The sequence below is a fragment of the Spermophilus citellus genome (assembly GCF_964194105.1).
Source record: "Spermophilus citellus genome assembly, chromosome: 6".
Classification (NCBI taxonomy): domain Eukaryota; kingdom Metazoa; phylum Chordata; class Mammalia; order Rodentia; family Sciuridae; genus Spermophilus; species Spermophilus citellus.
In genome coordinates, this window is record NC_138187.1 from 154,433,765 (window position 1) to 154,452,102 (window position 18,338).

An 18,338-nucleotide genomic window follows, 5' to 3' on the forward strand; every position below is an offset into this window, starting at 1 on the left:
GGATAGCTTCAAACTGGAAAATGGCTCCCAGAGGCTCAGAAAGTACTGACTCGGGGCAGATATAAAAATGGTATTAGCAGTAATTCAGAGTTAGGAAAGGAGAGCTGATGCTGGAAAAACTGGCAACCTTTTACTCTTTCCCCAGCTCACCTTAACAAATGGAGAGACAACCCATTCACAGTACAGTGCAGGCCTTCCAATAATAAAAGGAATAGCAGCTACAAAGGTAAAATGTTTTGTCTTCTAAACTCAGTGATACCTAACGCCCAATGCAAGAGGGGGTCCTTTGTGATTAATGGGAATCTCATGAATGGATCTATACCCTCATACAAAAGGTCTGGGGAGCTTATTCACCTCTTCTACCCATGAGGACACACAGAAGGCACCAGCTATTAAGTCTGGCTCATACCAGACACCAAATCTGGGGCACCTTGTTCTTGGACTTCCCAACCTCCAGAACAGTGAACAATACATTTCTGCTACTTATAAATTAAGAGATAGAAGGTATTTTGTTATAGCAGCTCAAATGGACTAAGGAATTACTCTGATATATATATATATATATATATATATATATATATCAAGCACATGCATTGTAATACATATGACTTTTGGAGGGCTACTGGGGGTTGAACCAAGGGGTGCTTAACCACTAAGCATAAGATCTTTTTAACAAAATGTTCATTTTTTAAAAAATATTTTTTTTAGTTGTGCATCTGGACACAATACCTTTTTTAATTTTTATGTGGTGCTGAGGATTGAATCCAGTGCCTTCCACATGAGGCAAGTGCTCTATCACTGAGCTACAACCCCAGCCCCAAAACGATCATTTTTACAAGTAAGAACAAAGATTTTTCAAATATAGACAGCCCTGGTCACTACTTGCTTTGCTGTGATAGGTTTACAGGGTAAGGCAGTGTTTGCTGGCCTTTCACTTGGGTAGCTGTCACCATTTTCAAGGAGCATGAGGTACCTGTTGTTCAACATAAGAGCTAGTGTCATTTGCAAATGCTGGCCAAGCACTCTGCCGAGCAGCCACGTCTCAGCTTATTCCCAGCATCCAGTGGGATTTTTTCAAAATGGATTTTTTCAAAAATGGCCCACTCTGGACAATTCTGGGCTCCAAGGAAGCTTTCTATTTACTACTTATTAAATGTAACTAAAAGTATGGTACTGAGCCAGCCACCATGGAAAATACATCCAGTGTACAAAATGAAAACACAATGTGCTCTCCAAAGAGCTTAGGCCTAAAAAATAAAAATAAAAATAAGGACATTCTATTTATTCAAAATGAATAAATTTGTTTTATTCAAGACAAAAGTCATCTGTCTTTACATATCATCGCCATGCAATTACTCTTCCCCTCGTAACCGCAAAAGCCTGGACCTAGCTAGCCACAAAAATAGCAAAATATCCTATCAAATAAATTTTTAAATTGCACAAACCTTGGGATAGAATTTAATAGTAAATACATTTCACTTTCTAGTAGAACTGCATTTCTCAGATTTGATGTTCTATAAACATCGTAACCAAGAAAGAATGATGTAGGTAATGACAAATGAATAACCTTGACTTCCAATTGTCTGTGAAGAGGACCACAATTTCCATTTTTTAAAGTCCTGAGGGTGTAGGGAAGGACAGTGTTTATCAATTGTCTTCTGGATATTTTCCAGGACACCAGCTATAGTTGGATCTGAAATGTTCCCCCAAAACTCACTGGTTGAAGGCTTGGTTTAGCTGGTGGTCCTCCTGGGAGGTGATAGAAACTTTAGGAGGTGGGGCCCAGCTGAAGGAAGTAGTCACTGGAGATGTTCCCAGTGCTTGTCCGGCTGTCACTCCCTCCCTCCCAGATACCGTGAGGTTAGCAGCTACCCTCCACCACAGGTTCCCCATGATGTTCTGCCTCTCCACAGGTTCTGAAGGAATGAAGACCATGGAATGATACCGTGAGCCAAAATAATCCTATCTCTTTTAAATTATCTCCAGTATTTTTTCAAAAATAGCTGACTAGGTGGCCTGCAAGGGTGCATATGCTAAAGGAATGCCAACTGGCCTGTAGCACTGCTGGAGAGTCAGGAGCATTAGGAGGTAGGGTGTAATGGAAGGAAGTGAGGTCAACATTGGGACCCCAGCCCCTTTCTATGTTTCTTTGCTTCCTAGCTGTCACAAGCACCTTCTTTCCAACATGTGTTCCCACCACAGTGCTCTATCTCATCACAGGCTCAAAAGCAACAGAGCCAGCAAACCTTTCTGAAACCATGAGCAAAAATAGATTTTTCCTCCTCTGAAGTTGATTTATCTCAGGTGCCTGTCACAGTGATGGAAAGCTAACACAATATGCTTGAAAATATCCTTTTATGCTTGGAAATGAACAAAAGATAGTCCTGCTGGCCTTACCTTTTGGCATTATCAAGAAGGATGAGCATACTAGCGCCTTCATCATCCTGAAAGCTCTCATAGTGATGGCGGTCAGCATTGCCAATCAGGTAATCAAAGACAGAGGTGTCAATGATGTCCAAGAGGCGTGGGCCTGAGTCATATGGGGATGTTTTCTTCACAGCATCACAGTAGCTCTCATCATACTCCCACCTGATGGCAAGCAGCATCACAAGAATTACTGAGTACCAACAATGTATCAGGCTGTTATCAATACATGGCCCCAAAGGCCATGTATTGAAAGCTTGGTTACCAGTCTGTGGCACTATCAGGAGGCAGAGCCTGGTGGAAGGAAGCCAGGGCATCAGGGGTGTGCCCTTAAAGGAGATGTCGAGGCTCTAGCTCCTTTTACTCTTTTGCTTCCCAGCTACCATGAGGTGAGCAGTTTTCCTCACAACTCACTCCCCATCATGATGTTCTGCCTCCCCACAGTTCTAAAAGCAATGGAGCCAACCAACCATGCTCTCTGAAACTGCAACCATGGCATGGAATCATGGCTCTGAAACTGTAAGCCAGAATAAATTTCTCCTCTTTCCAAGTTGTTATCTTAGGTATTTTGTCACAGTGATTGAAAACTAACACGGAGGAGCTGGGGTTGTGGCTCAGTGGTGGAGCGCTTGTCTGGCATGTGTAAGCCCTGGGTTCAATTCTCAGCACCACATATAAATAAATAAAATAAAGATTTGCCAACAACTAAAAAAATATTAAAAAAAAAAAAAGAAAGAAAACTAACACGGAGAGCTGGTACCAAGAAGTAGGGTCGCTGCTGTGACTACACCTTATGATGTGGTTTAGAAACCTTTGGAATTGGTTTGCAAGAGGAGTTTAGAAAAGTGTGGAGAAGCCGGCTAGAGAAAGTTTGGAATGCTGAAAGCAGGGATTAATGGGAGATTCTGGTAGAAACTCACAAGACTAGAATGTTGGCAGACAAAAGGAAAGTAAAGGTTTCAGAGGGAAACGAGGACTGTATTGGGAATTGGACTAGAAGCCACTTGTGTTAAAATTTTGGTAAAAACTTTGTCTACATTTTGTTCATTCTCTAAGACTTTGTGTGAAGCTGGGTTCAAAGTGACAGACTAGTTTATCTGGCAAAGGAAACTTCAAGGCAGCAAAGCATTTAGAGAGCAGTATGGGCATTACAGGCTGCTTTTAGCCAATTTTACTGTGAGAACTGGTAGCCAAAAGCAGGGAAAAGATTTCTTAATTTTGCAGTTTGTCCAGAAAAGTGTGTAAAGTGCAGGCCAAGGAGGGTATAGATGCTGAAAACATCAGTGCCATTAAAAAGAAGCCAAGTACTTTGTACCTGAAGAATATAAAAGATGGAATCAGCCAGACCCCAATAATCACAGGTACAAAAGGATGAAAAAGTATAAACCTTTCATTTGAGAAGAGACCGCTGGGGCTGGGGCTCCCTGCTCACACAGGGCCTAAGGAATTGTTTCCCTAACATTCTGTGTTCAGCCATCAAAGCACTTAGAGGCCACTGCAACTACAGATCAAGTGGGTCTGGCTAATGCTCGAGCAGTGGCAGACTGTGGTGTCATATAAGTGATTCAGATTTTGCAGGCATGCAGAATCTAAGAGTTGGGGGGTTACAGTCAAATTTCAAAGGACAGCCTGAGAGGGGAATACACAAAGGTATGAGAGTGAAACTGAAGCTTCAATGGAGACCCCAGGAAATTAGAGATGCCAGGAATAAGCAAGAGAATGGTGGGACTAAGACCCATGCGCTTCATGCTGTCTCTTCCACTGCTGCCAAGCCATGTTGGAGAAGCCCAAGGAGGGAGTGAAGATGGAGAATGACACATGAACCTGAAAGTGGTGGGGGAGGGTGGCTCAGTGGCACAGTTCAAGACTAAGAGGGACACGCCTGTTGAGCAAGCTGATGAAGGCCTGTGAAAAGACCTGTCCATAAGTCTGGTTACATTCAGGTTTGATAAGCAAGCAATGAATGACACTTCAGCTCAGCCGGAGATGGAAGATACAGATGCCTTTGAGATGTTCTAGCAGCTGATGGGAGGCATGGCCTTTAGAAGGACCACCCTCACACCATGCCATTGTCCTTGCCTTTGCTACTGAACGGTGAATGGATAACCATGCTTATCACAAAGGAGTCTGTAAAAGCCATGGAGAATCACCAAAATGATCTTCCTCTCTGTTGCACTTTAAGTGCAGCACAAAACTGTATCTGCAGTGATGAACCTAGAGTATAAATTGGGCCAGATTGTTTTGTTTAGGTAAAATAAATTATGAGGTTTGGGATCTGCTCTTGTTTTCATTTGGTTTAATTCCCTGCCCCCAAAACATTTTTTTCCTTAAAACTTGTGGCCAAATGTTGGCTCTCAGTCTATAGCAGGCTCTCACCCTTGAGGCACTTGTCTTAAATTATGTGGAAAGTTCATGTTCACACAATGGCATTTCTCTACGACAATGTGGGGGGCAGAATTCCACGATTTGTTGTAGGTACAGGTTATTAAAATGCCAGAATTGCAAGCTTTGTCAAGCACATGGTAAAGCTGAAGAGACAATACTGGAATGCTTCTGAAAAGTAAAAAAAAAAAAAAAAAATACTAAGTCCTTCTGTAATGTGGCCAATTGCTTACTCTTTCTCTGCTCTGGAGTGTATCCTCTGAAGCCTGAGGCCCAGGATTCTACCACTCAACTCAGTGGCCGGTATGGATATTTGGGGAAAGATCAGCACAACAGAGAGAAGCTTTTGCCCTTTTCAAAACATATAAGAAAATAATTTCCATGTTTCTCATGGTAATTATATTGAAGCCTCAAATTTCTTCTAGTATTTACTTCTGATGAATAATTATGATCTATATAAAAAGACTAAGAGTTGCTGAACTGCCGTGATATTGTGTAATAGTTACTTCAAAGCGTGCTGCAAAAGAAAGCAACGGGAAAGGTGACTTAGTGTTCTTATAGACTTGTGTTCTGCTGCTTTCTGAATAGGTACTAAAATATGTATTAGTATGGTGATTCCAGATCTTTTTTAACTTTATTTTATGGTGCGAGGGATCAAACCCAGGGCCTCACACATGCTAGGCAAGTGCTGTGCCACTGAGCCACATTCTCAGCCCAAGATTATTTTTGTTTATTTGTAGTGCTGGGGATTGAACTCGGGTCTCATGCATGGCACATGCTGTGCCACTGAGCTACACCCTCAGCTCCTGGTGATTCTAGTTCTATGAGATATTTGGGGGTCTATACCAATTAAAATGTTTTTATTTCTGCTTATTGTACTTCTATAAGGATCCATTGCTGCTTGATGGCCATTTTCTGCCTTTTATAGTCACCTGACAATGACACATTATCTCACTTGCTTAAAATCTTAAAAAAGAAAATGTTCTAGTTTGCTTTGTTTTGTTGTACTGGCTGCAGGGGAGGGGGGATGGATGTTTGTTGGCTCCATTATGTTTTTCACGGTCTGTACATTATTTGTTGTACTTTACTACAGTAAACAGTAAAACAGTTTGGCAAAAAAATGAGGTGGGGAGGGCAAAGATACCAGGAATAGGGAATGCCCGCTGAAGCTGAAGGCAATGATCATGCTTTGAAGAGAGGCCAGGTGGGCTGTGCGGCAAAGCTGTAAGGGTGGGGCTGCCCAAGTCTATTGAAGCTAGACCTCATGCCACTGTGTGCCCCAGATGCCAGACATGGAGCTAAACAATTTAATGTTTGTGCTGCTGGGAGTTTGGTCATGCTTTGTTCTGATTCCTTCTTGTTATTTTTCTATTTCTCTCTTTTAGAATGGAAATGTTTACTCTGTGCCACTGATCTGGAAGTGTATTACTTGTTTTTTTTAAGCTAAGAATTTGCCTTGAATCTCAGACAGACTTTGGACTTGGGCTTTTCAGCAATGCTAAAATAGTTAAGACTTCAGGGATTCCTGGAAATGGACTGAATGCACTTTTCACCGTGAGATGGACACAGCCTTTCAGGGCCAGGAGAAGAATGTTATAGTTTGGATCTCAAATGTTCCCCAAAGGCCATGTGTTGAAGGTTTGGTTGCCAACGTGGAGAGCTACTGGGAGGTGGTATAACCTGTAGGGGATGGGGCCGAGAAGTTAAGCCACTGAGGGTGTGCACTGGAAGAGCCATTGGGACCCCAGCCTCCCCGCCCCCTTTGCTTCTGGGCTTCCTTGAGGTGAGTGTTCTCTCCTGCCATCTACTTTTAATATGAGGTACTGTGTCACCACAGGCCCAAAGCAATGTGGCCAAGTAACCATGAATAATTATGATCTATATAAAAAGTAACAAATATTTAAAATAAGGGCCAAAATACACCTTTCCTTCTTTTAACTGTTGATTTATCTCAGGTTTTTGTCATAAGGACACAAGCTATTATTGAAACACTGTCATTGCCTTCTGCCCTTAACCTGACAGTTCTTTTTTCTTTTTAAACTCTTGGACAGAATGACTGGCTCCTATGCAGGATTGGCACCTGGCCAGGCACAGGGGAGAATTAAGCTGTGGCTCAGAGAAGCATTTACCTGGCCAATTTGCCTTCTCGGTAAGTCCTGCCCCAGGGGTGTCGGTGTTTCTGCAGAGGCCACACATCTGGAAGCCAAAGCGTGACAGATCCCTCCATTGTGTCTCCATCTGCACAAGCTGGCTCTGTTTCTCGGCAGTAATAGCACTTCCCATAGAAACAAGTATTGTTTCCTAAAGGACAGAAAGGAGTCATATACACTTAAGGAAAAAACAAAAGATTCTAAATTCTTCCCTAAATAATGGGGAAAAAAAATCAGCTAAGAGGACACAGACAGCAAAGATCCTGAACTTAATATATTTTACACATTTTTTTGAATAGATAAGAAAAGCATACGGTATAAAACTTTACAAGGTCCAGAAGGATTTATACTAAAAGGTAAACTGCCATCTGGTGTAGCAGCGCACACCTGTCTGTAATCCTAGCAACTTGAGAGACCGAGGCAGGAGGATAACAAGTTTCAGGCCAGCCTCAGCAACTTGGTGACATTCTGTCTCCAAATAAAAATATAAGTAGGACTGGGGAAGAACTGGGGATATAGCTCAGTGGTAAAGCATCCCTGGGTTCAATCCCTAGTACCAAACAAACAAACCAAGCTTCTCCCTCAACCCGCTCCTCTCCCTTTCATCCTGTTCTTTTTACCTAGTTTCACTCCCAAGAGTCAAATACCACCTTATTATTTTCCTGAACTAATTAAAATTTTTTTTTGTTCTTTGTAGTTATACATGACAGTAGAATGTATTTTGACATACCATACATACATGGAATATAATATCTTCCCATTCTTTAGTTGTACACGATGTACAGTTACACTGGTAGTGTATTCATATACAAACACAGGAAAATTATGTCTGATTCATTCTACTGTCTTTCCCATTCCCATCTCCCCTCCCTTCCCTTTATCCCCCCTTTGTCTAATCCAATCAACTTCTATTCTTCCCTCCAGCCCCCTTATCGTGTGTAAGCATCTGCATATCCGAGAGAACATTCAGCCTTGGTTTTTTGGGGATTGGCTTATTTAACTTAACATGATAGTCTACAGTTCCAGCCATTTACTGGCAAATGCCATAATTTCATTCTGCTTTGTGGTAAGTAATATTTCATCGTATATATGTAATTTTCTTTATCCAATCATCCGTTGAAAGGCACCTAGGCTGGCTCCATAGCTTAGCATTGCGAATTGAACTCTATGAACATTGATGTGGCCACATCATTATAGTATGCTGCTTTTAAGTCCTTTAAGTATATGCTGAGGAGTAGGATAAATAAGTCAAATGGTGGTTCCATTCCAAGTTTTCTGAGTAATCTCCATATTGCTTTCCAGAGTGGTTGCACCAATTTGCAGTCTCATTACTAATGTATGAATATACCTTTTCCCCCACATCCTCCCCAACATTTATTGTTGCTTATATTCTTGAGAATTTCCATTCTAACTGGAGATAAAATCTTAGTGTAGTTTTAATTTGCATTTCTCTAATTGCTAGTGATGTTGAACAGTTTTTCATGTATTTGTTGGTCATTCATATTTCTTATGTGAAGTGTCTGTTCAGTTCTTTTATCCATTTATTGACTGGGTTATTGGTTTTTTTGAGTTCTTTATATATCCTGGAGATTAATTCTCTGAGGTGCAGGTGGCAAAGATTTTCTCCCATTCTGTAGGCTCCCTCTTTCTATACTTTTGTTTCTTTTGCTATGAAGAAGCTTTTTAGTTTGATAAAAATCATATACTTAAAGGACTTAAAAACCCATTTATTGACTCTTGACTTTACTTCTTGCACTTTAGGAATCTTATTGAGGAATTCAGTTCCTAAGCCAACATGATGGCGATTTGAGCCTACCTCTTCTTCTCCTAGATGCAGGGTCTCTGGTTTAATTCCTAGGTCCTTGATCAACTTTAGAGTTTTGTGCAGGGTGAGCGATAAGGGTCTAGTATCATTTATTACATAAGGATTTCCAGTTTTCCCAGCATCATTTGTTGAAGAGGCTATCTTCTCCGGTATGTTCATGGCGCCTTTGTCTAGTATGAGATAACTATATTTATGTGGATTTGTCTGTCTTCTATTCTGTATCATTGGTCTTCATGTCTGTTTTGGTGCCAATACCATGCCATTTTTGTTACTACAGCTCTGTAGTATAATTTAAGGTCTAATATTGTGATGCCCTCTGCTTCACTTTTTTTTTGCTGAGGATTGCTTTGGCTATTATGGGCCTCTTATTTTTCCAAATAAATTTTATGACTGCCTTTTCTATTTCTATGAAGAATGTTATCAGAACCTTAATAGGAAGTGCATTGAATCTATACAGTGCTTTTGGAAGTATGGCCATATTGACAATATTAATTCTGCCTATCCAAGAACATAGGAGATCTTTCCATCTTCTAATGCTTCTTCAATTTTTTTCTTTAGTGTTCTATAGTTTGTAGAGGTCTTTCACCTCTTTTGTTAGACTGAATCCCAAATATTTTATTTTCTTTGAGGCTATTGTGAATGTGATAGCTTTCCTAATTTCTCTTTCAGTTGATTCATCATCGATTTATAGAAACACAATTGATTTATCGATGTTATTTTCATATCTTAACTAATTTTGATTACAGAAAATGTTCTCCTCTGTAGCAGGACTGAAGTTTTGGCCAGTGTGCCCAGGAAAGGGAGAGAGGGAACATGCTTAGTTTGGTAACATGGGTTGGGGGTAAGTAGTTGAGGAAACAAGTAAATAGACCAAGGACAACTGGAACCAGGTTTCTCACAGAGGGAGAAGGAAGTTAAATACACAGAAAAGGAGATGGCCAGAATAAACTCCATCATGAATTAGAATTGGACCTACAGGTTTCAATTGACGTTTTCCTTTTTAATACTTATTTCTCTAGTTGTAGTTGGACACAATATCTTTTATTTTTATGTGGTCTGAGGATCGATCCCAGGGCCTCACATGTGCTAAGCAAGCACTCTACCGGTGAGCCACAACCTCAGCCCTCAATGGTTTTAACACATACATAGAAGCATAAAACGTCATGTATGTATGTGTATATATCTGTGTGTGTACATGCATACATACATTTCCTATGTCTATACTTCAAAAGAACCCCAAAATAATGATACTAGGTAGTAATGAGCACAACCACATATTGGTTTCTAAAGACCATTCTACATTAGCTGTCTCCAAGGTAGGAGCAAGGAACAACATGCCAGTTGTAAGGAAATGCTCAGAGAAAGATGAACTATTCCAAAAGCACACAGGAGCTAGTTTTAGGGGCTACCTCTGGCCAAATCTGGGGCAGTCTGAACATCAAAATAAAAATTAAATACTAATAAATCATAACTGGGTAAATTAAATCTGTAAATTCATAGTGACATGACTAAAGAAATGTGTGTATATGGGTGGGGAGGGGAGTGTTGCAAAGGTCTACCCTACAACAGAATGACAATAGAGAAGCAAGACAGAATTAGAAAATTGCCATTTGGCAACTATCATAATAATTCAGACAAAAATTGTCAATAAATGCTAAAACTGGTGGGTGAACATTTGATAAGGCATGGGATATTTACATAGCTCTAAGGTATTTCCCTATAAACGTACTCATTAGTAAATACAAATACTTATTAACTTTATACTGGAGAAATCCTGCACTTCAAAACCCATCATCTTGAACAAGTGATAAAAGTTGTTATCACCAGAAATGGGACTTATCAAAAAATCTGTATCATGTACCTTAGCACACATATCATCTCTCTGGTATTTTGCCAAAATTTTTAAATCATGAGTAGATATTAGATAAACCCAGATTGAGACACTTTAAGTTCATGAAAACTTAGGAGAATAAATAATTGTTAAAGACTGATGGAGTTGGGCTGGGGCTGTAGCTCAGTAATTGAGCGCTTGCCTAGCACATGTGAGGCCCTGAGTTCAATCCTCAGCACCAAATAAAAATAAAGGTGTTAAAAAAAAAAAGAGAGAAAGCTTGATGGAGGCTAAAAAGAAGTAATTGACCATAACATGTGATGCCAGAATGAATTTTGGATTTATACAGAACATTCCAGAAACAACTGGAAAAATCTGAATAGAGTTCATAGATTACATGGTGATATTGTGTCATTTTTAATCTCTTGATTTTGATGGCTGAATGTGGTTATGTTGGAGAGTGTCCAAGTTTTAAGGAAGCATCCAATGGAGTAATGGGCACTCATGTCTGCAACCTATTCTCAAATGGTTCAGAAATGTTAAATGAGGGATCTGAGTGACTCTAAACTATTTCTACTACTTTTATGTAAGCCTAAAATTGTTTCAAAATAAAGTTTAAAGTTAATATTTCCTCTGCCCACCCTCATCTCCATGAAAAATAGCCATCAAATATACCAACCTTCTATACCTCAAAAGCCTCATCTATTCTTTTTTTTAAATAATGAGACCAACCCTTTTGAAAGAGTTATTTATATATAAAATTTTAGTTGTTGATGGACCTTTATTTTATTCATTTATTTAAACGTGGTGCTGAGAGTTGAACCCAGTGCCTTACACATACTAGGAAATTGCCCTACCACTGAGCCACACCCCAGTCCTCATCTATTCTTTTAATAACATTATTATGTGGGTGTATCCTTTAGGAGACAAACAACATTCATAGTTATTTGTATTTCTAACTTCCAGCAGAGTACATAGCAAACAGAAATGAATCAACCAAGTATCCACCTGCAAAGCTGAATATATCGTTTTCCTTCACCTTAAAAACCTTTTCAGATAAAGAAGATTTGATCTGTTTAAAAAGTATCACATTTAGAATGTTTAAAAATTATAAAAATAACAAATTTGGGCTGGGGTTGTAGCACAGTGGTGGAGCACTTGCCTAGCATGTATGAGGCACTGTGTTAGATCCTCAGCACCACATAAAAATAAAATAAAGATCCATCAACAATTAAAAAATTGTTTAAAAAACATAAATTTATAAATATAATTGAATCAGGAATATCAGTAAATCTTTCAGAGTGTAACCATACATGAAAATTTTAAAGACCATAGGAAAAATAACTGCTAGAAAGCTCTTTTTCCCCCCTTCCTTTATTTCTTAGTTGTACACAATACCTTTGTTTATTTATTTTTATGTGATACTGAGGATCGAACCCAGGGCCTCACACGTTCTAGGTGAGTGCTCTACCACTGAGCCACAACCCCAGCCCCCGCCTCTTTTTTTTTTTTTAAATTATACATGGGCACAATATCTTTATTTTGCTTATTTATTTTTATGTGATGCTGAGGATTGAACCCAGTGCCTCACATGTGCGAGGCAAACGCTCTACCACTGAGCCACAACCCTAGCCCCTAGAAAGCTCTTAAAATAACAGAAAACTGGAATAACATGTAAGCCCATTAATAGACTAGTTAAATAGAAATTATGGTAGATCCATAAAATGGAACACTTTAGTTGGTGAAACAACAGAAGAATTAGGAAGCTTTTCACATGTAATATGAAAAGATTTTAAAGATATTAAGTAAGAAGAATAAGATAAAGAACTACTAATGTGCCATGTTGTATAAAAATGAGTTAATCATAAATATATTCATATTTTATACAAAAAAACCATACAAATTACTAATGGAGGTCACCATTGGGAGGAAGGAAAAAGAACTGGATGTATGCAAGGAAAACTTGCACTGTAGTCCCTTTTTTTTTTTTTTAATTTTTTTAGTTGTACACGGACACAATACCTTTGTTTTTATTTATTTTTATGTGGTGCTGAGGATCAAACCCAGTGCCTCACACATGCTTGGCAAGCACTCTACCACTGAGCCACAATCCCAGACCTGTAATCTTTTTAATACTTGAGGCTCAGTGGTAGAATGCTCACCTAGTGTGTGCAAGGCTCCAGGTTGAATCCTCAGCACCACATAAAAATAAGTAAATAAAACAAAGGTATTGTGTCCAACTACAACTAAAATATAAATAATTTTAAAAAAGAATCATAACTTGGAGTGTGGCATATTGGTTTAAGAGGTTCTAGGTCAGGTTTCTGGAGTTAAAAATATCAACAACAACTTCTTTTTTGGTGCTGGGATCAACCCAGGGTCTCATGCTAGGCAAATGCTCTATCACTGAGCAACACCCCCAGTCCATAAAATAAAAACTAGTTTAGTCAGGAAACTGAAAGACTCTGGGCATATAATTTCATTTTTCTACACATCCTTTGTAAAATGGAGATAACAGTTCCTCCACTGTCAGACTATGAAGGCAAATGAAATAATCCACAGCAGAACGCAGCATAGGCCTGACACTGTCAGAGACCAATCAATGCCAGCTATTTATTATTTCTGATGGTAGAAATGTGGTTCTACCTACCTTTTGTGACTTCATGAGCCTGAGGCTCCAAGACTTTAAACTACTTCCTGGACATGCTAAACTTTTGAAACTGATTTTCTGATCACTTCAATTTCCATGCTTTCTTTGGGTCAACTACCCACTTTGATAATGAAAACTATACTTCAACCCAGACTTTTCTCCGGAATGACTAGTCAACATGTACTCCTGGATGTCCCGGCAAGGAAACAAAATACCCAAAATTTAAATGCACTCTTTTCCTCTGCTCTACCTCCTTAAGTTGGCTTCTTTCAGTATATGAATTATGTAATTAACAGCTTCGTTATTCACTAGAAGTCATTCTTAATTTTGTCTTTTGCTCAACTACCTTTCCTGGCCAAAATGTTCATCAAATTCTTTCCATTCCAATTCTTATCTCAAATCTTTCCATCATGTCCCCGTCTCTTACTGCATATGAATTTACCCCAACAGTCCCAAGTGCATTCTACACTCCTATGCTTATTACAGCACTATTCACAATAGCCATGACAATCAACCCAGGTACCTACAGATGGATGAACAGATAAAGAAAATTTATCTGTTCATGAAGTCACAAAAGGTAGGTAGAACCACATTTCTACCATCAGGAAATAATACCATTTAGCCATAAAAAAGAATGAAATTTTCTGTCATTTGTGGCAGCATGAACAGAACTGGAGGACATTTGGGAAAAGGAAAAATTATGAAGACAATAAAAAGACCAATGGTTACCAAGAAATGAGTGGTGGGGAAGCATAAGGATTTTTAGAACAGTGAAAATATTTCATGATACTAAATGATAGACACATGCAATTATATATTTGTACAAACTCACAGAATGTACAAAACTAAGACTGAACCCTAATATAAACTATGAACTCTGGGTGACTAACATGTGCCAGTCAACTTTAACAATTATACCACTTTGATGTGGGATGGTGATAATGAGGGAATCTCTGATGTGGGGGACAGGGGATGTTTAAGAAACTTCTTTATTTTTTAATAATTATTTTTTAGTTGCAGTTGGATACAATACTTTAATTTTATCTATTTATTTTTATGTGGTGTTGAGGATCAAACCCAGGGCCTCAAACGCACTAGGCGAGCGCTCTGCCGCTGAGCCATAGCCCCAACCCTGTTTAAGAAACTTCTATCTTCCAATTTCACTGTGAACCTAAAACTGCTCTTAAAAAAAAAAAAGTCTTGAAAAATACGACAAGAAGATTGTGCGAAGATTAGCCTGTTGTTAAAAACTATACCCCCAGTCTAGTCCTTCTACCTGCCCCGTGCTGGAGGGTATCTAGAAGATCATCACTCCCCAAATGCACCCATCAATCCTGCATTATCATCATCCCATTACTTTACCCAATGCCCTCTCTTCCTTGATGCTTAGGAAACTCATACTGACTCTTCAACACTTGGGTCAAGTGTTAAGAACTTCCTCTATAAGCTTTTTTCTGGCATCTCACCTCCCCATACTTCATACAATATAAAGTTAATCTTCTATGAGTCTCTGAGGAGTGACATCTTGGCTATTTCTCGTCCCCCTCTCTATCCTAAATCCACAGGATTCAAGTTTGTTTAGCACAAAACTGAACAACCAAAGGTAATTAGAAAACATCTGAAACAAGTCAGTGACACCACATGCTTTTGGCTATCTGTAGAAAAGCATAGCCTGTGCCTTACAAATTTAAACTCTGAATGTTGATTCTCACAAATCTTAAAAACATTCAGTTTTACCTAATTTTATACATAAATCCATTCATTCTAGCAAAAAGCAAGGTGAAGGCCACAGACGCTGCTGCCGTGCCCAGAGGCCTCTTCTCTGGGCACAGCCTCAGTTACCTCAGATGCGAATTGCAACGCTACCTTCACGGTAGCTGCCGCTGAACCAGAGATCTCCTGTCAATCAACCACTCACTGTACCGCTACAGCCATTGCTGCTGCCTCTGATTCCCCTGCTGCCAACCTGAGATCACCTGAAGGTCTTCTTCCTGGGTGCTGCTGCCACAGAAGAAACTACTACCTTGGATGCAACTGAAGCTGAACACTGCTGACCCCGGAGATCGCCTGGTGACACTGCCCCCACAGCTATAGCTGCAGCTGCCACTGCAGCCACCACTACTGCTGACCCACTGCCTGCTGCCAACAACCATGGCCACTACCACTGCTACCACAGCCTAGAGGACTGCTCTGGGGGAGACTCCAGGTTTGGTTGCACGTGGCTGCACCCATTTTGGGACACCAGCCAAGGCCTGGGGCCTGGGTGCCAGCAGTTTACCACCACAAGAGCCTCTGTCTGGGGACTGCAGCTGGGAGCTTCAGGTCCAATGTGGGGGTGCCTGTGGGTTTGGAGGAGCCTGGGGTCTTCCTGCTGAGAGTACTGGTGGCCCTTGTCTTGGTGCTGCACCTCAGGGGTGCTCTTTTGCATGAGTGTATCCTCTAGTGGTCTCTCTGCAAGTAGGAGCAGCATTGAGATTCCGGGAATGCAGTGCGGCTGAGCCTGAGGTATCTGAAGCCCAGATCGGTGGGACAGAAACTGGGTTTGTGAGAGCTGATCTGGGTTTGGTGATCCCAAGAGATGTCAGAGACAGGGCTGAGAAACTGTTGAACATTGACACAGTTGTACTTTCCAGCAAGATTTATTTTATTTTTTGATTTACTAATTTCTCTATCATATTTGGAACAGGATGTTTTTTATGCATCAGTGTGTGAAGGACAATGATATATGAATGGTGTTTTGTATTTTTGTTGTATTCTTATATCTTTAATTTTTTCTCTTTGTTCATATTCTTCCTCTCTATTGTCTATTTTCTTGGATTTTTCCCCCCAACTTTTCTCCAACAGCCAATCTCTGTCGGCTCCTCTTCCACTCTTCCTGTGAATTTTTACTTCTAGCTTCTCTCTTCCTCCCTTGTGAATATTGCATACTATACTACCTCTGTTCTCTCATCCACCATTTGAATTGTAAATCATTTTAACAAATATTCTGTTTGTACTATAAATAGTTACTGAACTCATCATTTTGGTTCAATGCAAGAAAGCAGTAGACACCTTAGTGGGAGCTATTAGGTTTAAGGCTATATACTGCTGATATTGGTCTTACCAGTAAAGGCAAAATGCTGGAAACCTTCAGGGAGACTGTAGGTCTGCAGGGTAGAATGTATCTTGCCTTACATCCTTACTTTCAGATGGGAAAACACACTAACAACATGAAAAAACAAGGGAATAAAGTGCTCCAAACAAATCAACATGCTTCAATAACAGAAGTCACTAATAACATGATAGAAGAAATATCCAAGAAGGGGGGCTGGGGATGTGGCTCAAGTGGTAGCGTGCTCGCCTGGCATGCGTGCGGCCCGGGTTCGATCCTCAGCACCACATACAAACAAAGATGTTGTGTCCGCCGAAAACTAAATAAATAAATATTAAAAAAAAAAAAAAAAGAAATATCCAAGAAGGAGTTCAGATTGTATACAGTTAAATTGGTATGTGAAGTAAAGGATAGTATAAGGAGCAAAAATCAAAGAAAAAATACAGAAAGTGAAAGACCAAAGGAATGCACAATCTTTCAATGATATAATAGCAGAAAACTTCCGAAACCTAAAAGAATGGAATGGAAAATCAAATACAAGAGGTTTACAGGACCCCAAATGTACAAAATTACAGCAGACCACACGAAGACACATTATAATGAGAATAACTAACACAGAGAATAAAGATAAAATCTTAAAGGCTATGAGATAAAAAAAAAAAAAAATCAAATTACACATAGGGAAAACCAATTTGGAACTCAACTGGTTTCTCAGCCCAGACCCTCAAAGCTAGAAGGTCCTAGAATAATATATTTCAAGCTCTTTAAGAAAACGAATGCCAATCAAGAATTTTATATCCAGCAAAATTAAGTTTTAGATTTGAAGATGAAATTAAAACATTCCATGATAAACAAAAATTAAAAGAATTCACAACTAGAAAACGCACACTACAGAGCATTCTCAACAAAATATTCCATGAGGGTGAAGTGAAAAAAAAAAAGTGAAAACCAAAGGGAGGATCTACACTAAAGTGACATTCAATCAAATGAGAAACTAAGACAAATCAAAAACTAGAAATAAATCAAAATGACAGGGAATACAAATCATATCCCAATAATAATCTTAAATGTTAATAGCCTAAACTCATCAATTAAAAGACACAGACTGGCAGATTGGATTAAAAAGCAAGACCCAACAAGATGCTGTCTTCAAGAGACTCACCTCATGGGAAAGACATCCACAGACTGAAGGTGAAAGGATGGGAAAAACTTATCACTCATAAGGATTGCATAAACAAGCAGGGGTTTCCATTCTCATTTCAGATAAAGTACACTTCAAACCAAAATTTATCAGAAGAGACAAAGACATTTCGTACTTCTTAAGGGAAGTACATATAAGCAGGACATAACTATTGTAAGTATTTATGCCCCAAACAACGGAGCATCTATGTACATCAAACAAACCCTTCTCAATTTCAAGAGTCAAATAGACCACAATACAATAATACTGGGTGACATTAACACACCTCTCTCACTACTGGACAGATCTTCCAAACAAAAACTAAATAACTATAGAACTAAATAATACAATCAATAATTTAGACTTATTAGACATAGAATATTTCATCCATCAATGAGCAAATATACTTTCTTCTCAGCATCTTCTCTAAAACAGACCATATCTTATGCCACAAAGCAACTCTTAGTAAATACAAAAAAAAAAAAAAAAAAAACAACTCAGAGATAATACCCTGCGAATATCAGACCACAAGGGAATGAAATTAGAAATAAACAATAAAATAAAAAATACAAGTGAGTGTAACAAATGGAGACTAAATAATACACAATTGAATGATGAATGGATAGTAGAAGAAATCAAAGATAAAATAAAAAAATTCTTAGAGGTAAATGAGAACACTGATACAACATATCAAAATCTCTGGGATACTATGAAGGCAGTACTAAGAAAAAAGTTTATTGCATTGAATGCATTCATTAAAAGAATAAAAAGTCAACAAATAAATGACCTAACACTACATCTCAAA

The 18,338-nt window shown here is 39.1% G+C and overlaps 1 protein-coding gene across 5 annotated transcripts in view; it reads right to left on the bottom strand.

Moving 5' to 3' along the window:
• FAM20B (FAM20B glycosaminoglycan xylosylkinase) overlaps nucleotides 1-18,338 on the bottom strand; it is a 49,374-nt gene that overhangs the window by 3,573 nt on the left and 27,463 nt on the right. For all 5 annotated transcript variants that reach the window (XM_081299958.1, XM_081299955.1, XM_081299959.1 and 2 more), the window contains 2 exons: nucleotides 6,936-7,107; nucleotides 2,398-2,589 (listed from right to left, as the gene is read on the bottom strand). In XM_081299958.1, the coding sequence (XP_081156084.1) occupies nucleotides 2,398-2,589; nucleotides 6,936-7,107 (364 nt within the window). The remainder of the gene's footprint in view (nucleotides 1-2,397; nucleotides 2,590-6,935; nucleotides 7,108-18,338) is intronic.